Genomic DNA, 22,045 nt, shown 5'->3' with positions numbered 1-22,045 from the left:
TACACTTTAGTATTAGTGGCTTCACAGCATCACTGAGCCCTGTTTTCAGGCTGACCCAAAAAACCTGACCTCAGAAATAATGAAAAAGAGTTTAGTGGTCTAGCTCCATAATTCTTGTGCGTACTATTTCTCAAACTTTAGCATTTCATTTTCTGACGTCCTGTAAAATCTATTTAGGAACAAAATATAATTTAGCTTTATACAGACATAAATACAGGTGGGATTGTGCTGTGAGATCTGTTGTGTGATTTTTATTATCATTATATTATCAGACAATGCTCCTGGTCTCTTTTTCTGCCTGGTGAAGACAGTTGTGTTCTCCATCGGTCTGACTGTGATGGTGTCTGCTGTCAGCAGTGTCCATCTCATGGAGACATTCAAGAAGAACAAAAGAAGAACGAATGAAGAAACAACACATGAATAATTCAGTGTACAAAAGAATATATGTTTTTTTATTTGCAGGTATTTGCAGTGCAGCTATTGTCAGAAACCTATGACAAGAGGTGGTTCTAATGTTTTGGCCACGTATTTAAATGGATGCGGGGATCAAACCATTAGAACCACTTCTTCTTATAATGCTCTCCAGAACGACTCCACCCCCCACTATGACCTCCATAATAAACACAGAGTAGAATTATCACCTTTCTGACAGTTTCAACCTAAAAACTCAGAAATTATAACATTGTAAAAGTAGAATTCATGGCAGCTCTTCTGTATTGGACTGCATTACATTATACAGGTGTACTTAATAAAGTGGTCAGTGAGTGTAGCTGTATGTGGCCAAATTAACAATGTAGTTGAAGTGATTAGTACAGTATGAACAGTGTGTTTTGCAGATTTCATATTCATAACTAAACACACAAAATCCCTAATGTTGCTGACGTTTAGGAGGAAACACTCATTCAAGAACAATTGTCATCTAATATTTGATTTGATGGTGTGAACTCATGTTTTGTAACAAACTCAAATTTCTACTCTTTTCTACAGTTATAATCAGGTCTGTGCAACATTAGTTGGACATGGACATAAAAAGGAAAGTTAAAAAATGATAAAATGTAGCAGTGAGACGTAAAGATCATGTCAGTTACATTTCAGAACTGGTCAATTATGTTTTTACTTGTTTTATATATGTCTTTAAATTCAAGAGAAGAATTTTTTTTGATATGTGAAGAAGTGGCCATTTTGTCTTTTGCAAAAAGACAGAGATTGAAGAGTCAGAGACAGAGCAGATACATTTTTTTCTTCACAAATGAAGCCTACATGAGATCACATGAGATGTTGGGAACTTTAGGACCATAGTGTTTGGAAAGAATCTTTATTTTCATGTGAACTGCAGGCAGATACATCTTTTTGTTACGTGCTGTACTTTTGGATCAAATACACAACCAGCATAATGAACAATACTGTAGGTCTATGAACTTTTTTTCACTTTGTTTTCCCTTTATGTTTTTATCTTGATACAGAATATTCAGCAATAACAAGATGTACTGAATAAAGTGTGAGAGCAGAAGAGGTTGGCTAAGCACAGAGAGCCACCTAGTGGTATAATGAACCTAAAACAGAGCAAGAAAAAAATGAAACTTGACCAAATCAAGCTGCAACAAACAAACCAAGTTAACCAGAAGTAAATACACAAAATATTAAAGTTATATTAAAGTGTTTTTATGTATTCACCTTCTCTGAAACAGATTACAGTTCTAATGTCCATCATATTTAATGGATATTTACAAATGTATTCACAAATCTTTATCAACAGAGCCTGAAAAACAAGCATTTAAACTGAGCTTAAAGAGGAGCCGTGAACAGAGAAGTTCATGTCCTCATGTGCGGCGACTGTAGCGCAGGAAGATAGAGCAGTTGTCCACCAATCTCACAGTTGTAATGCAATTTGTAATTAGTGAAGCCACTGCTGAAGGGACTGGTGGTCTGCATAAAGGTACAGGTAAGACCAGATCTCTGTCTCTTACACACACTGTATCTTTAAAAGATACACAGCAGTTTTAACACAACATCACGGCTGAAGTTTCATATGGGTCTGGTTAACAAGTGCAGTGAGCTACTGAAAGAACACACAGAGTTGAAATGAGTCAAAGCCTGGACTAATACAATATAGTGAATTAATTTACTATAAGTTTCAATTAATTTCAGTCTAAATCCAGAGACAAGATCTGAAATAGAAATAGAAAATGAAATTTCAGACGAAATTACGTGGGAGAGGTGTCAAGTTGCCCGGAAGATGCCGACCGTTTAGAAGCTGCAGAGAGTCGACAAGTTTGCACATTTAAAGCTGCAAACGTGGAGGCAAATGTGAAAACTTTGAAAAGATGCAGAAGACGAAGAGATAAATAAAAAAGAACAAGACAAGATGACAAAAGAAGAAGAGAAAGAAAAAAAGTCGAGGAAAAGGTGAATTAACAAAAGTTAAAAAAGGTAGAAAGAAACATAGTAAGAAGTTAAGGAGTAAAATGTTGATATTCAAACTTAAAAGCAACAAATAAGCTAAATAAAACGTTGACATTAAAAGTGTAAAGTAAATTATTATAAATAAAGTTACCATTTTAATAAAGTGAAAAAAAGGATGTAAATGACTTTTAATTTGAAAGTGTGTTTCCTGTCTCTGTGTGTGTAGTTGTGTGTGTGTTTCCACTGTACATGGACTTCACCACAAACTAATTTTAGCATTTAAAAAAGTATGATGAAACGCTTTTATTTTGAAAGTCTGTTTCCTGTACGTATTGTGAATATAATTTACTCAGTTTTATTCTTGTGTTGCAGTTGTGGAGCAAACACCAGGACACATTCTTTTGCATATTACAAAACCTAAAGGTTCAAATTTTGACTTTAAATGTATGAAGACAAACAGTCACAAACAGAAACGTTAACAGCAGTGTGCTCAGTGTGTTTGTCTGTTTTCTTAGCATTTTAATGGTCATTATCTCTGTAACTGCAGCAAACACTGTTATTCTGGTAAAGTCATGCTTGTTTTAACACGGTTATTGCTCAATGCCATTTTATTCTTTTGTTAAAATGTGGTGTTATTTTAGAAATAATCATGTTCTACATGTGTTTCCAGTCTTTGCAGGATCCACAGCTGTGACTCCTGTGTTTGTGCAGAAGGGTCATGATGTTCTTCTGGAAGTCAGGAAAGATGATGTTCCTGAGAAATTTGTATTATTTGTATGGAAATTCAGGGAAAATGTTTTAGTAACATTCACACCTAAATCAGAACCAATAGTCTCTAAACGTTACACTGGAAGAGTTGAGTTCTCTGTGGAAAATTACTCTGTGAAACTGAAGAATCTACAAGAGACAGACAGTGGACTTTATACTGCACAAGTGATAACTAACAAACAAAAAATACTCGCTGAATATAAAGTCACAGTTCAAGGTGGGTTGGTGAACATTTCAGACACTGACAGAAAGTATCTGCTGTCATGTTTCTTAAACTCTCCGCACCTTGTTTCCTTAGATCCAGTGTCTCCAGTCGTGCTGACAGTGGACTCTGTGTCCAGAAGCACAAACCTCTGTAACCTCACTGTGACCTGCAGGACACAGGACTCTCACATCAGCAGCACTTTTACATCCGACACCCAAACCTGCAGCCAGGAGGAAGGAGAGAGGTCAAAGGTCACAGCCTCTGGTGCTTCTCTCCAAGTCTACCTGGTTAATGTCTCTATCATCTGTAACCATAGCAACCAGGTCAGCTGGACTAAAAACCAAGAACAAACAAAGATTTGGAATTTCTGTCCCCGACATTGTGGTAAGAAAACACAGTAAGATATAATAATATGTAGATTATAGTTTGGTTAAAAATCACAGTGGACAATGTGCTGAGAGTAAAAACTTCACTTCATCTTCATGCACAGTTTGGGAACCAGTTAAACTGAAATCATTTCTTTTTTCTAAGAATTGCTTATGTATCTCAGCAGTACTGAGACCAACCAAGTTACAACACCTAAGTAAACAGTGAAGTACAAACCATGCAGTTCAGATACAGTAACATGAGAAACTGATTTGTCACGTTCACTCCTGTTGTGCTGTGGCGTCACACTTTGACCTGCTGTGTCTGCTCTGTAATGTGCTGTTACAGGTTCAGAGAATCTCTCTGCTGGTTTCTCTTACTGCCTGGTGAAGACGGTCGTGTTCTCCGTTGGTCTGATCATCATGGTGTCTGCTGTCATCGGTGTCCATCTCATGGAGACGTTCAAGAAGAAAAACCAAGAAGAAATGAAGAAACAATAGTTCTCTACTAACCAGTCTTAGTATATATATCCCCCACTTTTAGTCCTTTAAATTAATACGTTGTTTTTAAATCAAATCACTGTACAGAGAAGTGTCAAAGCTTCCAAATTGTTTTGGAGAATGTTAATTAAAATTTTAAATAACATGAGATCACCAGAGACAATATACATTTTTTTGGAGAAAATATTATCTGACTAAAAAAACAATTCCATATTTGTTTGATCAGAGTTTTCTCTTTAGGTAAAGTATGTTTCTAGCACTTTAATGTACATGTATCATTAGTGGACACTTATTAAAGCAATAAACACATTTATGCACATTTCATATTTGTGGTGAATTTTTTAATCATGTATCTCTGTGGTAAATTTTAAGGTTTTCAGCCAACAATCCATGAGTCCAGTTGTTAGGAAACACATTTGATACAGTGGATAAAAAGGTAAAACAAAAACTTAATGACACTTTATTCAGTTCAACATTTATGAGTCAAACTTGAAATAATACTTCAATGAGAATCTGTCTTTGGACAAACACTCTGGCTTGGAAAGACACATTTACAATGTGTGAAAGGTTTGTCTCTCTGTCGTGTGAGAGAGAGAGTGTGTGTTTGTGAGTGTGAGTGTGAGACAGGGGCGTATTATGTCTCATAGTTGCAAAGAAAAAAATAGTAGATCTTTCTGACAGTTTTTAGCCTCCATTTTGCCGCCGGGTCAAATTGACCCAAACAGTACCTTTGTAATAAAAACATGTAGGGGGGGTTACAAATATGTGAACTGAACCATTTTTATTTTATATGTTGATTACACTAAATAAGCCAAGCAGGAGAAGTTTCAAAGTGAAAAATTACTTTTAAGTATTTTTTTTAGATTGTTAACTTTAAATGGGTCACTTTGACCCTGATCACAAGAGGTGTCTCATTTCAATTTATCAACATCACTCCATAAACAAAAAAAAATCAAAATATAAAATAAAATTTTTAAAAATCAATTGCATATAAAACTATTGTAATGTATATGTAGGTCTTTTCAGTTTACATTAAAAAAGTTTTAACATGATCTTTTTTTAATAAACGAGTGACCTATGCTCATTGAACCATGATCTGTGAACAGTAAAGAACAGCATTGAACTAAATATTGATTGAAATGGTTAGTAATCGAGTTAATGATGAGATATAAACATTGTTTTTTTGGACTTTTTGGTTTCTGACACTTTTGTATAATGAAGGGAAAATCAAGGCTGTTCCTCAGATACGAAAATAACAGGAGGGTTAATGTCTGGACCTGACAGGCTTTTGTACCTGAGCATAGAGGACCTCAGGCAGGGCTCTGTCTCTGGTTTCAGCAGATTCCATTGGCCCAGTGTGAGGCCCTACCAAGGAGTAGGTGCTGAATGGAGACGCATCATTGGTTTGAGTCTGGTTTACTGTTTCGAACTGGAACAAAAAGATGTTGGAAGATTTTTTATAATTTTATATATTTGTGTTGTTTAAATGTAAAGAATTTGCTTATTCGAGTTAAAACTAATCTGACACACTGCTAACACGTACTAAGAAGGTAGTAATACGCAGCATTTACAAATTGCACTGCAAATTAAAGTTCTCTTTTTTACTTGATGAAAAGTATTTCTGTTTTGTTTTTACTGTGAGAATATTCAGAAATACAATATTGAGTATGAGGTCGACATGTAGCACATACAGTAGGTATAAGTAGGCAGACAATAACATGTGATTATGTAGTACAGTAGATGCCATGAAAACTATATAAAGTACTTTGCATCTAAAAAAACTTAACTTAAATATGATGGTTCAGCAAGTTACAGTGTCACGTCTGCTCCCTTCAGGAGCTGAGCTGAACAGCATCTCTTGTAACAAACAATTTGTCTTGCATTGTTCCCTTGACCACTGACTACAAACTTACAGGTAAACTACAAAGGCAACATCAAAGACCAATGATGTCACTGATGACATCATCAGTACACATACAGATAACACAATACACAACATAAACAAAACAGAGGAAACACTGGTTGGCTCATACAAAAATTGTGTGAGGTTCTGATTTAACTCAGAATCTGAAATTCAAAATCCATTGTAAGTTTTGGACAGTGATGAAACAATTCACATTTACCTGAGGATCTGCGTAGACTGTATCATCAGTGTTTATGCTCATTCGTCTTCCTGCGGGTTCATCATGAAAAAATACACAGTGAAATATTTAAGTCAGTAACTTAAACTACAGTATACAATTTAAAAATCTTTTTGTAGAAATATATGGAGACGTTCTTTAATGTCTCATGAAACCATGTAGAGAACAGAACTGACAGCAGTGCAGAAATATTTGCTTCTTAAATCTTATAGTTAATCAGAGAATTTAAACCGTTTCTGCTTATTAGTAAGTTTTAAAGTATTATTATTTATAGTTTGTTCTGTGCACAGTTCATCACATGTAAAAGAGAATAGCAGAGTGAGGAGACCTGTGCAGAGTGGATCTGCTGCACCATCTCACATAATAGTCATTAGCATTAAATTACAATATGTAAGAAGCTGCAAAATTTACAGATCAAGCAGAAATTGTTAGAAGGGTGAACGTCACTCAGAAACTTTTCTAAGGGGTCATCTGTGTCACCAAGTGTGTCTGAGCATTGGTTGTGATGTAATGAACCATTTGTAATGTGCACTACACCGTCTAATATTTTGTTAGTTATTGTAATAGTTAATGTCTAACTGCCTAATAACACACATAAAGGAGACTAATGCAGATGATGACATTTGGTATATATGCACTTTTTCAAATTATATATCATTTTGTGCTGAAATGCTCAAATTACTTACGTTTCCATTTTCTTATTAGATAAACAGCTGCTGCGAGTAAGACAACCACAGGGACACCAACAACGATCAAAGAGTGGGTTTGTGGTTGTTCATTTTCTGTAGAGAAAAACAAAACCAGATTGGAAATTTCTACCTGATGTCATGCAACAAATACAGTAGTGATCTGAACAGCAGTAGTAATGTGGTTTCTTGTTGATGACCTGATCTGTAGTAAGTGGATTTTTGTAACCTTTACTCAAACAACAATTAAAAATTAAACTGATTTCAAACAGATGCTACAATCTACATTTATGTCACTTGGTTGTTGTTTCTCACCATCATGGTGGAGACAGGAATCAGGAATCTTTGTTTGTTCTTGGTTTTCAGTCCAGCTGACCTGGTTGCTATGGTTACAGATGATAGAGTCATTAACCAGGTAGACTTGGAGAGAAGCACCAGAGGCTGTGACCTTTGACCTCTCTCCTTCCTCCTGGCTGCAGGTTTGGTTGTCACATGTAAAAGTGCTGTTGATGTGAGAGTCCTGTGTCCTGCAGGTCACAGTGAGGTTACAGGGGTTTGTGCTTCTGGACACAGAGTCCACTGTCAGCACGACTGGAGACACTGGATCTGAGGAAACAAGGTGAGGAGAGTTTAAGAAACATGACAGCAGATACTTTCTGTCAGTGTCTGAAATGTTCACCAACCCACCTTGAACTGTGATATTATATTTAGCGAGTATTTGTTCATCTTCAATGTCTCTCACTTGTGCATCATAAAGTCCACGGTCTGTCTCTTGTACATTCTTCAGTTTCAGAGAGTAATTTTCCACAGAGAACTCAACTCTTCCAGAATATTTTTCCCTGACTTGGGGTTCTGAATTCTGTAGAACTGTTAGTACAGGCTTTTCATTGAAATTCCATGAAACAATTAGAAAACCCTCAGGAACATCATCTTTCCTGACTTCCAGAAGAACATCATGACCCTTCTGCACAAACACAGGAGTCACAGCTGTGGATCCTGCAAAGACTGAAAACACATGTATCTGTTTGTGACTGTTTGTCTTCATATATTTAAAGTCAAAATCTTTAGGTTTTGTATTATGCAAAAGAATGTGTCCTGGTGTTTGATTCACAATTGCAACACAAGAATAAAATTGAGTAAATTATATTCACAATACCTACAGGAAACAGACTTTGAAAATGTTCATACATTTTGCAATTTTTTTAGCTTTTAAATGCTAAAATTTGTTTGTGGTGAAGTCTACATACAGTGGAAACACACACACAACTACACACACAGAGACCGGAAACACGCTTTCAAATTAAAAGGCCTTTAAATCCTTTTTTACGCTTTTTAGTATTAAAATCGTAACTTTATTTATAATTATAAATTAAAATGATTTACTTTACACTTTTAATGTCAACTAATTTCAATTTTTCCTGGACTTTTGTTTTTCTCTTCTTCTTTTTATCATCTTGTTTTTATCTTGTTGTCCGTATTTACATTTGCCTCCACGTTTGCAGCTTTGAACGTGCAAACATGTCGACTCTCTGCAGCATCTGAGCGATCGGTCTTCCGGGCAGCTCGACACCTCTCCCACATAATTTCCTCAGAAATTCTATTTGTGCTTTAGATCTTGTCTCTGGATTTAAACTGAAATTAATTCAAACATTTGGGAGAAAGCGGTTTTGAATGTAAAACAGCATTGGTTCACTAAGGACTAGTTTTCTGTGTTGCACCTTCTAGTGGAAAATGTCAAATTTGAAATTTCAATCAATATATTACTAAAAGTCAAAAATATACTGAAGTTATAACTCAATACACACTATATTGTATTAGTCCAAGTTTTGACTCATTTCAACTCTGTGTGTTCTTTCAGTAGCTCACTGCACTTGTTAATCAGATCCAAATGAAACTTCAGCCGTGATGTTGTGTTAGAACAGCTGTGTATCTTTTAAATTTACCTGTTGTGTAAGAGACAGAGGTGTTATCTTACCTTGTACCTGTATGCAGACCAGCAGTGCCAGTATCAGAATGAAACACATTATACAGAGTCTGTGGCTTCACTAATTACAAATTGCAGTGCAAAGATTGATCTTATACTCTGACAATATCGTCACAGCTTGGTCATGTGATCTTCTTGGTATAACCACACCAACTTTTAGAAAAATGGGTGAGTGAGGACACGACCTTTTCTGTTCACAGTTCCTCTTTCCACTCAGTGTTAATGCTTGTTTTTCAGGCTCTGTTGATAAAGATTTGTGAATACATTTGTAAAATTAATTAAATATCTATTTCAGAGAAGGTGAATACATAATTACACTTCATTATAATTTTGTGTATTTACTTATGTTTTACATTTACATTTACATTTACATTTACATTTGGTCATTTATCAGACGCTTTTATCCAAACTGACTTACAAGTGAAGACAAGGCAGCAAAAATCTAAGTCAAGGAGAAAACATCAAAGCAAAGTCCAATCAGAAAAGTGTTCACAGTTCACAAGATGCAAGTGCGAGAAAAAGCAGATAGTAAGTTTTTGTTTTTTGTTCTTTTTTAAATATAGATTTAAGTGCATAGGAAAAGTTCTGTTTTCTGCAGTTTTTAGAATATTAGGAGTGAGTTTGCTGAACGTGCACAGTTTGGTGGCTCGATCACTGAGCTGAAGAGTTTTGCTTGGTGTCTTCTGTGCGGTGCTGAGACCACCAGACGTAGCTCGCTGGCAGACAGCAGCAGACAGGAATGACTGTATGGTCATGTGTTCTTCCTGTTAAAACCACACCAACTTTTACTGTTGATAAAGATTTTTGAATACATTTGTAAAAATCCATTAAATATGATGAACAAAAGTTCTGTAATCTGTTTCAGAGAAGGTGAATATAAATATATGTGTAGCTCTGCTGCAGAGACAGGTTATTTTACATCTCTTCATAAATCACTAACACTAATTTACCTTAAACTTGTTTATGAATTCTACTCTCACCCGATCAAACACAGACATGCTGAGCAGTTTGACCTGGTCTCACAAATGCACTGTCTACATTAAGCCCTGTCTCAATTGGTAGGATCATATTAATACAATGGCCTGTGCTCTGTGTTCAAGCCACAACCACATCCTGATGTGAGACTGAGCTGCCAGCCACTTTTTTATCCACTGTATCAAATGTGTTTCCTAACACTGGACTCATGGATTATTGGCTGAAAACCTTCAAATTTACCACAGAGATACATGATTTACAAATATGAAATGTGTATAAATTTGTTTATTGCTTTGTCCACTAATGATACATGTACAGTAAAGTGCCAGAAACATACTTTACTTAAAGAGAAAATTCTGATCAAACAAATATGAAATTGTTTTTTTAGTCAGATAATATTTTATTCAAAAACATTTAAAAATGTGTATTTTTAACACATTAAGTGTTAAGTGTTAGTAAAATAATTTGCAGTGAATAAAGTATTAGTAAAGTTTATGTTTGTATGGAGTTTTCTCTGGTGATCTCATGTTATTTTAATTTTTAATTTTTAAATAACATTCTCCAAAACAATTTGGAAGCTTTGACACTTCTCTGTACAGTGATTTGATTTAAAAACAACGTATTAGTTTAAAGGACTAAAAGTGGGGGATATATATACTAAGACTGGTTAGTAGAGAACTATTGTTTCTTCGTTTCTTCTTGGTTTTTCTTCTTGAACGTCTCCATGAGATGGACACCGATGACAGCAGACACCATGATGATCAGACCAACGGAGAACACGACCGTCTTCACCAGGCAGTAAGAGAAACCAGCAGAGAGATTCTCTGAACCTGTAACAGCACATTACAGAGCAGACACAGCAGGTCAAAGTGTGACGCCACAGCACAACAGGAGTGAACGTGACAAATCAGTTTCTCATGTTACTGTATCTGAACTGCATGGTTTGTACTTCACTGTTTACTTAGGTGTTGTAACTTGGTTGGTCTCAGTACTGCTGAGATACATAAGCAATTCTTAGAAAAAAGAAATGATTTCAGTTTAACTGGTTCCCAAACTGTGCATGAAGATGAAGTGAAGTTTTTACTCTCAGCACATTGTCCACTGTGATTTTTAACCAAACTATAATCTACATATTATTATATCTTACTGTGTTTTCTTACCACAATGTCGGGGACAGAAATTCCAAATCTTTGTTTGTTCTTGGTTTTCAGTCCAGCTGACCTGGTTGCTATGGTTACAGATGATAGAGTCATTAACCAGGTAGACTTGGAGAGAAGCACCAGAGGCTGTGACCTTTGACCTCTCTCCTTCCTCCTGGCTGCAGGTTTGGTTGTCACATGTAAAAGTGCCGCTGATGTGAGAGTCCTGTGTCCAGCAGGTCAGAAGAACATCATCACCCTTCTGCACAAACACAGGAGTCACAGCTGTGGATCCTGCAAAGACTGGAAACACATGTAGAACATGATTATTTCTAAAAAAACACCACATTTTAACAAAAGGATAAAATGGCATTAAGCAATAACTGTGTTAAAACAAGCATGACTTTACCAGAATAACAGTGTTTGCTGCAGTTACAGAGATAATGACCATTAAAATGCTAAGAAAACAGACAAACACACTGAGCACACTGCTGTTAACGTTTCTGTTTGTGACTGTTTGTCTTCATACATTTAAAGTCAAAATTTGAACCTTTAGGTTTTGTAATATGCAAAAGAATGTGTCCTGGTGTTTGCTCCACAACTGCAACACAAGAATAAAACTGAGAATAAAAATTATATTTACAATTCGTACAGGAAACAGACTTTCAAAATAAAAGCGTTTCATCATACTTTTTTACATTATTAGGCTTTTAAATGCTAAAATTAGTTTGTGGTGAAATCTACATACAGTGTCTACACACACACAACTACACACACAGAGACAAGAAACATACACTATATTGCCAAAAGTATTCGCTCACCTGCCTTTAGACCCATATGAACTTTGTGCACCTGAATTAATTTATTTGGATGGGTGAGCGAATACTTTTGGCAATATAGTGTACTTTCAGATTTAAAGCCCTTTTTATCCTTTTTTACACCTTTTTAAAAGTGTAACTTTATTTATGATTACATTTTATTTCTAATTATTTAATTTAAACTTTTAACTTTTACTTAGCTTCCCCCCCTTTTTTCTTTTAACTTTGAATATGAACATTTTCATCATTAACTTCTTCCTTTGTTTCTTGCTCCTTTTTTTTTTTATTTTGTTCATTGAACTTTCCCCGACTTTTGTTTACTTTCTCTTCTTGTTTTTGTCATCTTGTTTCTTTCTCTTTTGTCCGTGCGAGAAAGACCAGAAAGGAAGTGTTGTTTTTTTAAATATAGATTTAAGTGCATAGGAAGAGTTCTGTTTTCTGCAGTTTTTAGAATGACTGAGTTTGCTGAGCGTGCACAGTTTGGTGGCTCGATCACTGAGCTGAAGAGTTTTGCTTGGTGTCTTCTGTGCGGTGCTGGGACCACCAGACGTCGTGGGCAGACCGCAGCAGACGGGAATGACTGTATGGTCATGTGTTCTTCCTGTTAAAACCACACCAACTTTTAGGGGGCTGAAGAAAGGACATGAACTTCTCTGTCCACAGTTCCTCTTTCCACTCAGTTTTAATGCTTGTTTATTATCCTCTGTTGATAAAGATTAATGAATACATTTATAAAAATCCATTAAATATGATGAACAGAGTTCTGTAATCTGTTTCAGAGAAGGTGAATACATATAATAACACTTCATTAATAATTTGTGTGTTTACTTCTGGTTAACTTGGTTTGTCGGTTGCAGCTTGACTTGGTCAAGTTTCACTTTTACTATGCTCACCAGGCAGTAAGAGAAACCAGCAGAGAGATTCTCTGAACCTGTAACAGCACATTACAGAGCAGACACAGCAGGTCAAAGTGTGACGCCACAGCACAACAGGAGTGAACGTGACAAATCAGTTTCTCATGTTACTGTATCTGAACTGCATGGTTTGTACTTCACTGTTTACTTAGGTGTTGTAACTTGGTTGGTCTCAGTACTGCTGAGATACATAAGAAATTCTTAGAAAAACAGAAATGATTTCAGTTTAACTGGTTCCCAAACTGTGCATGAAGATGAAGTGAAGTTTTTACTCTCAGCACATTGTCCACTGTGATTTTTAACCAAACTATAATCTACATATTATTATATCTTACTGTGTTTTCTTACCACAATATCGGGGACAGGAAACACAAATCTTTGTTTGTTCTTGGTTTTTAGTCCAGCTGACCTGGTTGCTATGGTTACAGATGATAGAGTCATTAACCAGGTAGACTTGGAGAGAAGCACCAGAGGCTGTGACCTTTGACCTCTCTCCTTCCTCCTGGCTGCAGGTTTGGTTGTCACATGTAAAAGTGCTGCTGATGTGAGAGTCCTGTGTCCTGCAGGTCACAGTGAGGTTACAGAGGTTTGTGCTTCTGGACACAGAGTCCACTGTCAGCACGACTGGAGACACTGGATCTGAGGAAACAAGGTGAGGAGAGTTTAAGAAACATGACAGCAGATACTTTCTGTCAGTGTCTGAAATGTTCACCAACCCACCTTGAACTGTGATATTATATTTAGCGAGTATTTGTTCATCTTCAATGTCTCTCACTTGTGCATCATAAAGTCCACTGTCTGTCTCTTGTACATTCTTCAGTTTCAGAGAGTAATTTTCCACAGAGAACTCAACTCTTCCAGAATATTTTTCCCTGACTTGGGGTTCTGAATTCTGTAGAACTGTTAGTACAGGCTTTTTATTGAAATTCCATGAAACAATTAGAAAACCCTCAGGAACATCATCTTTCCTGACTTCCAGAAGAACATCATGACCCTTCTGCACAAACACAGGAGTCACAGCTGTGGATCCTGCAAAGACTGAAAACACATGTTTCTGTTTGTGACTGTTTGTCTTCATATATTTAAAGTCAAAATCTTTAGGTTTTGTATTATGCAAAAGAATGTGTCCTGGTGTTTGATTCACAATTGCAACACAAGAATAAAATTGAGTAAAATATATTCACAATACCTACAGGAAACAGACTTTGAAAATGTTCATACATTTTGCAATTTTTTTAGCTTTTAAATGCTAAAATTTGTTTGTGGTGAAGTCTACATACAGTGGAAACACACACACAACTACACACACAGAGACCGGAAACACGCTTTCAAATTAAAAGGCCTTTAAATCCTTTTTTACGCTTTTTAGTATTAAAATCGTAACTTTATTTATAATTATAATTTAAAATGATTTACTTTACACTTTTAATGTCAACTTTTCACTTAGCTTCTTTTAACTTTGAATATAAACATTTTAATCATTAACTTCTTACTATATTTCTTTCTACTTTTTTAAGTTTTGTTAATTCAACTTTTCCTGGACTTTTGTTTTTCTCTTCTAATTTTTGTCATCTTGTTTTTATCTTGTTGTCCGTATTTACATTTGCCTCCACGTTTGCAGCTTTGAACGTGCAAACATGTCGACTCTCTGCAGCATCTGAGCGATCGGTCTTCCGGGCAGCTCGACACCTCTCCCACATAATTTCCTCGGAAATTCTATTTGTGCTTTAGATCTTGTCTCTGGATTTAAACTGAAATTAATTCAAACATTTGGGAGAAAGCGGTTTTGAATGTAAAACAGCATTGGTTCACTAAGGACTAGTTTTCTGTGTTGCACCTTCTAGTGGAAAATGTCAAATTTGAAATTTCAATCAATATATTACTAAAAGTCAAAAATATACTGAAGTTATAACTCAATACACACTATATTGTATTAGTCCAAGTTTTGACTCATTTCAACTCTGTGTGTTCTTTCAGTAGCTCACTGCACTTGTTAATCAGATCCAAATGAAACTTCAGCCGTGATGTTGTGTTAGAACAGCTGTGTATCTTTTAAATTTACCTGTTGTGTAAGAGACAGAGGTGTTATCTTACCTTGTACCTGTATGCAGACCAGCAGTGCCAGTATCAGAATGAAACACATTATACAGAGTCTGTGGCTTCACTAATTACAAATTGCAGTGCAAAGATTGATCTTATACTCTGACAATATCGTCACAGCTTGGTCATGTGATCTTCTTGGTATAACCACACCAACTTTTAGAAAAAAGGGTGAGTGAGGACACGACCTTTGCTGTTCACAGTTCCTCTTTCCACTCAGTGTTAATGCTTGTTTTTCAGGCTCTGTTGATAAAGATTTGTTAATACATTTGTAAAATTAATTAAATATCTATTTCAGAGAAGGTGAATACATAATTACACTTCATTATAATTTTGTGTATTTACTTATGTTTTACATTTACATTTACATTTACATTTACATTTGGTCATTTATCAGACGCTTTTATCCAAACTGACTTACAAGTGAAGACAAGGCAGCAAAAATCTAAGTCAAGGAGAAAACATCAAAGCAAAGTCCAATCAGAAAAGTGTTCACAGTTCACAAGATGCAAGTGCGAGAAAAAGCAGATAGTAAGTTTTTGTTTTTTGTTCTTTTTTAAATATAGATTTAAGTGCATAGGAAAAGTTCTGTTTTCTGCAGTTTTTAGAATATTAGGAGTGAGTTTGCTGAACGTGCACAGTTTGGTGGCTCGATCACTGAGCTGAAGAGTTTTGCTTGGTGTCTTCTGTGCGGTGCTGAGACCACCAGACGTAGCTCGCTGGCAGACAGCAGCAGACAGGAATGACTGTATGGTCATGTGTTCTTCCTGTTAAAACCACACCAACTTTTACTGTTGATAAAGATTTTTGAATACATTTGTAAAAATCCATTAAATATGATGAACAAAAGTTCTGTAATCTGTTTCAGAGAAGGTGAATATAAATATATGTGTAGCTCTGCTGCAGAGACAGGTTATTTTACATCTCTTCATAAATCACTAACACTAATTTACCTTAAACTTGTTTATGAATTCTACTCTCACCCGATCAAACACAGACATGCTGAGCAGTTTGACCTGGTCTCACAAATGCACTGTCTACATTAAGCCCTGTCTCAATTGGTAGGATCATATTAATACAATGGCCTGTGCTCTGTGTTCAAGGAACAACCACATCCTGATGTGAGACTGAGCTGCCAGCCACCTTTTTATCCACTGTATCAAATGTGTTTCCTAACACTGGACTCATGGATTATTGGCTGAAAACCTTCAAATTTACCACAGAGATACATGATTTACAAATATGAAATGTGTATAAATGTGTTTATTGCTTTGTCCACTAATGATACATGTACATTAAAGTGCCAGAAACATACTTTACTTAAAGAGAAAATTCTGATCAAACAAATATGAAATTGTTTTTTTAGTCAGATAATATTTTATTCAAAAACATTTAAAAATGTGTATTTTTAACACATTAAGTGTTAAGTGTTAGTAAAATAATTTGCAGTGAATAAAGTATTAGTAAAGTTTATGTTTGTATGGAGTTTTCTCTGGTGATCTCATGTTATTTTAATTTTTAATTTTTAAATAACATTCTCCAAAACAATTTGGAAGCTTTGACACTTCTCTGTCCAGTGATTTGATTTAAAAACAACGTATTAGTTTAAAGGACTAAAAGTGGGGGATATATATACTAAGACTGGTTAGTAGAGAACTATTGTTTCTTCGTTTCTTCTTGGTTTTTCTTCTTGAACGTCTCCATGAGATGGACACCGATGACAGCAGACACCATGATGATCAGACCAACGGAGAACACGACCGTCTTCACCAGGCAGTAAGAGAAACCAGCAGAGAGATTCTCTGAACCTGTAACAGCACATTACAGAGCAGACACAGCAGGTCAAAGTGTGACGCCACAGCACAACAGGAGTGAACGTGACAAATCAGTTTCTCATGTTACTGTATCTGAACTGCATGGTTTGTACTTCACTGTTTACTTAGGTGTTGTAACTTGGTTGGTCTCAGTACTGCTGAGATACATAAGCAATTCTTAGAAAAAAGAAATGATTTCAGTTTAACTGGTTCCCAAACTGTGCATGAAGATGAAGTGAAGTTTTTACTCTCAGCACATTGTCCACTGTGATTTTTAACCAAACTATAATCTACATATTATTATATCTTACTGTGTTTTCTTACCACAATGTCGGGGACAGAAATTCCAAATCTATGTTTGTTCTTGGTTTTCAGTCCAGCTGACCTGGTTGCTATGGTTACAGATGATAGAGTCATTAACCAGGTAGACTTGGAGAGAAGCACCAGAGGCTGTGACCTTTGACCTCTCTCCTTCCTCCTGGCTGCAGGTTTGGTTGTCACATGTAAAAGTGCCGCTGATGTGAGAGTCCTGTGTCCAGCAGGTCAGAAGAACATCATCACCCTTCTGCACAAACACAGGAGTCACAGCTGTGGATCCTGCAAAGACTGGAAACACATGTAGAACATGATTATTTCTAAAAAAACACCACATTTTAACAAAAGGATAAAATGGCATTAAGCAATAACTGTGTTAAAACAAGCGTGACTTTACCAGAATAACAGTGTTTGCTGCAGTTACAGAGATAATGACCATTAAAATGCTAAGAAAACAGACAAACACACTGAGCACACTGCTGTTAACGTTTCTGTTTGTGACTGTTTGTCTTCATACATTTAAAGTCAAAATTTGAACCTTTAGGTTTTGTAATATGCAAAAGAATGTGTCCTGGTGTTTGCTCCACAACTGCAACACAAGAATAAAACTGAGAATAAAAATTATATTTACAATTCGTACAGGAAACAGACTTTCAAAATAAAAGCGTTTCATCATACTTTTTTACATTATTAGGCTTTTAAATGCTAAAATTAGTTTGTGGTGAAATCTACATACAGTGTCTACACACACACAACTACACACACAGAGACAAGAAACATACACTATATTGCCAAAAGTATTCGCTCACCTGCCTTTAGACCCATATGAACTTTGTGCACCTGAATTAATTTATTTGGATGGGTGAGCGAATACTTTTGGCAATATAGTGTACTTTCAGATTTAAAGCCCTTTTTATCCTTTTTTACACCTTTTTAAAAGTGTAACTTTATTTATGATTACATTTTATTTCTAATTATTTAATTTAAACTTTTAACTTTTACTTAGCTTCCCCCCCTTTTTTCTTTTAACTTTGAATATGAACATTTTCATCATTAACTTCTTCCTTTGTTTCTTGCTCCTTTTTTTTTTATTTTGTTCATTGAACTTTCCCCGACTTTTGTTTACTTTCTCTTCTTGTTTTTGTCATCTTGTTTCTTTCTCTTTTGTCCGTGCGAGAAAGACCAGAAAGGAAGTGTTGTTTTTTTAAATATAGATTTAAGTGCATAGGAAGAGTTCTGTTTTCTGCAGTTTTTAGAATGACTGAGTTTGCTGAGCGTGCACAGTTTGGTGGCTCGATCACTGAGCTGAAGAGTTTTGCTTGGTGTCTTCTGTGCGGTGCTGGGACCACCAGACGTCGTGGGCAGACCGCAGCAGACGGGAATGACTGTATGGTCATGTGTTCTTCCTGTTAAAACCACACCAACTTTTAGGGGGCTGAAGAAAGGACATGAACTTCTCTGTCCACAGTTCCTCTTTCCACTCAGTTTTAATGCTTGTTTATTATCCTCTGTTGATAAAGATTAATGAATACATTTATAAAAATCCATTAAATATGATGAACAGAGTTCTGTAATCTGTTTCAGAGAAGGTGAATACATATAATAACACTTCATTAATAATTTGTGTGTTTACTTCTGGTTAACTTGGTTTGTCGGTTGCAGCTTGACTTGGTCAAGTTTCACTTTTACTATGCTCACCAGGCAGTAAGAGAAACCAGCAGAGAGATTCTCTGAACCTGTAACAGCACATTACAGAGCAGACACAGCAGGTCAAAGTGTGACGCCACAGCACAACAGGAGTGAACGTGACAAATCAGTTTCTCATGTTACTGTATCTGAACTGCATGGTTTGTACTTCACTGTTTACTTAGGTGTTGTAACTTGGTTGGTCTCAGTACTGCTGAGATACATAAGAAATTCTTAGAAAAACAGAAATGATTTCAGTTTAACTGGTTCCCAAACTGTGCATGAAGATGAAGTGAAGTTTTTACTCTCAGCACATTGTCCACTGTGATTTTTAACCAAACTATAATCTACATATTATTATATCTTACTGTGTTTTCTTACCACAATATCGGGGACAGGAAACACAAATCTTTGTTTGTTCTTGGTTTTTAGTCCAGCTGACCTGGTTGCTATGGTTACAGATGATAGAGTCATTAACCAGGTAGACTTGGAGAGAAGCACCAGAGGCTGTGACCTTTGACCTCTCTCCTTCCTCCTGGCTGCAGGTTTGGTTGTCACATGTAAAAGTGCTGCTGATGTGAGAGTCCTGTGTCCTGCAGGTCACAGTGAGGTTACAGAGGTTTGTGCTTCTGGACACAGAGTCCACTGTCAGCACGACTGGAGACACTGGATCTGAGGAAACAAGGTGAGGAGAGTTTAAGAAACATGACAGCAGATACTTTCTGTCAGTGTCTGAAATGTTCACCAACCCACCTTGAACTGTGATATTATATTTAGCGAGTATTTGTTCATCTTCAATGTCTCTCACTTGTGCATCATAAAGTCCACTGTCTGTCTCTTGTACATTCTTCAGTTTCAGAGAGTAATTTTCCACAGAGAACTCAACTCTTCCAGAATATTTTTCCCTGACTTGGGGTTCTGAATTCTGTAGAACTGTTAGTACAGGCTTTTTATTGAAATTCCATGAAACAATTAGAAAACCCTCAGGAACATCATCTTTCCTGACTTCCAGAAGAACATCATGACCCTTCTGCACAAACACAGGAGTCACAGCTGTGGATCCTGCAAAGACTGAAAACACATGTTTCTGTTTGTGACTGTTTGTCTTCATATATTTAAAGTCAAAATCTTTAGGTTTTGTATTATGCAAAAGAATGTGTCCTGGTGTTTGATTCACAATTGCAACACAAGAATAAAATTGAGTAAAATATATTCACAATACCTACAGGAAACAGACTTTGAAAATGTTCATACATTTTGCAATTTTTTTAGCTTTTAAATGCTAAAATTTGTTTGTGGTGAAGTCTACATACAGTGGAAACACACACACAACTACACACACAGAGACCGGAAACACGCTTTCAAATTAAAAGGCCTTTAAATCCTTTTTTACGCTTTTTAGTATTAAAATCGTAACTTTATTTATAATTATAATTTAAAATGATTTACTTTACACTTTTAATGTCAACTTTTCACTTAGCTTCTTTTAACTTTGAATATAAACATTTTAATCATTAACTTCTTACTATATTTCTTTCTACTTTTTTAAGTTTTGTTAATTCAACTTTTCCTGGACTTTTGTTTTTCTCTTCTAATTTTTGTCATCTTGTTTTTATCTTGTTGTCCGTATTTACATTTGCCTCCACGTTTGCAGCTTTGAACGTGCAAACATGTCGACTCTCTGCAGCATCTGAGCGATCGGTCTTCCGGGCAGCTCGACACCTCTCCCACATAATTTCCTCGGAAATTCTATTTGTGCTTTAGATCTTGTCTCTGGATTTAAACTGAAATTAATTCAAACATTTGGGAGAAAGCGGTTTTGAATGTAAAACAGCATTGGTTCACTAAGGACTAGTTTTCTGTGTTGCACCTTCTAGTGGAAAATGTCAAATTTGAAATTTCAATCAATATATTACTAAAAGTCAAAAATATACTGAAGTTATAACTCAATACACACTATATTGTATTAGTCCAAGTTTTGACTCATTTCAACTCTGTGTGTTCTTTCAGTAGCTCACTGCACTTGTTAATCAGATCCAAATGAAACTTCAGCCGTGATGTTGTGTTAGAACAGCTGTGTATCTTTTAAATTTACCTGTTGTGTAAGAGACAGAGGTGTTATCTTACCTTGTACCTGTATGCAGACCAGCAGTGCCAGTATCAGAATGAAACACATTATACAGAGTCTGTGGCTTCACTAATTACAAATTGCAGTGCAAAGATTGATCTTATACTCTGACAATATCGTCACAGCTTGGTCATGTGATCTTCTTGGTATAACCACACCAACTTTTAGAAAAAAGGGTTAGTGAGGACACGACCTTTGCTGTTCACAGTTCCTCTTTCCACTCAGTGTTAATGCTTGTTTTTCAGGCTCTGTTGATAAAGATTTGTGAATACATTTGTAAAATTAATTAAATATCTATTTCAGAGAAGGTGAATACATAATTACACTTCATTATAATTTTGTGTATTTACTTATGTTTTACATTTACATTTACATTTACATTTACATTTGGTCATTTATCAGACGCTTTTATCCAAACTGACTTACAAGTGAAGACAAGGCAGCAAAAATCTAAGTCAAGGAGAAAACATCAAAGCAAAGTCCAATCAGAAAAGTGTTCACAGTTCACAAGATGCAAGTGCGAGAAAAAGCAGATAGTAAGTTTTTGTTTTTTGTTCTTTTTTAAATATAGATTTAAGTGCATAGGAAAAGTTCTGTTTTCTGCAGTTTTTAGAATATTAGGAGTGAGTTTGCTGAACGTGCACAGTTTGGTGGCTCGATCACTGAGCTGAAGAGTTTTGCTTGGTGTCTTCTGTGCGGTGCTGAGACCACCAGACGTAGCTCGCTGGCAGACAGCAGCAGACAGGAATGACTGTATGGTCATGTGTTCTTCCTGTTAAAACCACACCAACTTTTACTGTTGATAAAGATTTTTGAATACATTTGTAAAAATCCATTAAATATGATGAACAAAAGTTCTGTAATCTGTTTCAGAGAAGGTGAATATAAATATATGTGTAGCTCTGCTGCAGAGACAGGTTATTTTACATCTCTTCATAAATCACTAACACTAATTTACCTTAAACTTGTTTATGAATTCTACTCTCACCCGATCAAACACAGACATGCTGAGCAGTTTGACCTGGTCTCACAAATGCACTGTCTACATTAAGCCCTGTCTCAATTGGTAGGATCATATTAATACAATGGCCTGTGCTCTGTGT

General features: G+C 35.9%; 4 protein-coding genes across 9 annotated transcripts in view; 1 reads left to right on the top strand and 3 right to left on the bottom strand.

Annotated features, from left to right (window-relative positions):
• The window catches only part of LOC137140655 (SLAM family member 9-like), a 48,857-nt gene extending 43,789 nt beyond the window's left edge, over positions 1-5,068 (top strand). The window contains exons 1-4 of one of the 4 annotated variants that reach the window (XM_067529115.1): positions 1,834-1,936; positions 3,083-3,388; positions 3,470-3,760; positions 4,091-5,065. In XM_067529115.1, the coding sequence (XP_067385216.1) occupies positions 1,882-1,936; positions 3,083-3,388; positions 3,470-3,760; positions 4,091-4,242 (804 nt within the window). In that variant the 5' untranslated portion in view covers positions 1,834-1,881 and the 3' untranslated portion in view covers positions 4,243-5,065. Of the gene's footprint in view, positions 1-1,833; positions 1,943-2,659; positions 3,389-3,469; positions 3,761-4,090 lie in introns of those variants that run through there. The other 3 variants (XM_067529114.1, XM_067529113.1, XM_067529116.1) reach the window with 3 other exon arrangements.
• The window catches only part of LOC137140651 (T-lymphocyte surface antigen Ly-9-like), a 101,680-nt gene extending 92,502 nt beyond the window's left edge, over positions 1-9,178 (bottom strand). The window contains exon 1 of the mRNA XM_067529092.1: positions 9,045-9,178. Within this exon, the coding sequence (XP_067385193.1) occupies positions 9,045-9,093 (49 nt within the window). The 5' untranslated portion in view covers positions 9,094-9,178. The remainder of the gene's footprint in view (positions 1-9,044) is intronic.
• Positions 9,179-10,307: 1,129 nt separating this feature from the next.
• On the bottom strand, positions 10,308-15,139 carry LOC137098869 (uncharacterized). The gene is made up of 5 exons (XM_067475557.1): positions 14,994-15,139; positions 13,620-13,937; positions 13,248-13,538; positions 11,189-11,470; positions 10,308-10,858 (listed from the first exon to the last, which is right to left on the bottom strand). Exons 1-5 carry the CDS (start codon positions 15,040-15,042, stop codon positions 10,707-10,709), a joined length of 1,092 nt encoding a protein of 363 aa, XP_067331658.1. The 5' UTR covers positions 15,043-15,139; the 3' UTR covers positions 10,308-10,706.
• Positions 15,140-16,367: 1,228 nt separating this feature from the next.
• On the bottom strand, positions 16,368-21,095 carry LOC137098901 (SLAM family member 9-like). 3 transcript variants are annotated; one of them, XM_067475604.1, is made up of 5 exons: positions 20,942-21,092; positions 19,568-19,885; positions 19,196-19,486; positions 17,138-17,419; positions 16,368-16,807 (listed from the first exon to the last, which is right to left on the bottom strand). In XM_067475604.1, the coding sequence occupies exons 1-4, from the start codon at positions 20,988-20,990 to the stop codon at positions 17,166-17,168; spliced, it is 912 nt and encodes a 303-aa protein (XP_067331705.1). In that variant the 5' UTR covers positions 20,991-21,092; the 3' UTR covers positions 16,368-16,807; positions 17,138-17,165. The 3 variants fall into 3 exon arrangements, with proteins under 3 accessions (XP_067331705.1, XP_067331706.1, XP_067331707.1); XM_067475606.1 differs by lacking the exons at positions 16,368-16,807; positions 17,138-17,419 and adding exons at positions 17,441-18,636; positions 18,762-18,864 and having other exon boundaries at positions 20,942-21,095; XM_067475605.1 differs by lacking the exon at positions 17,138-17,419 and having other exon boundaries at positions 16,370-16,807; positions 20,942-21,080.
• Between the last annotated feature and the right edge of the window lie 950 nt (positions 21,096-22,045).

The sequence above is a fragment of the Channa argus genome, chromosome 14 (assembly GCF_033026475.1).
Source record: "Channa argus isolate prfri chromosome 14, Channa argus male v1.0, whole genome shotgun sequence".
Classification (NCBI taxonomy): domain Eukaryota; kingdom Metazoa; phylum Chordata; class Actinopteri; order Anabantiformes; family Channidae; genus Channa; species Channa argus.
Note: the sequence above shows the minus strand (reverse complement) of the source record. Positions and strands in the feature narration are given on the sequence as shown.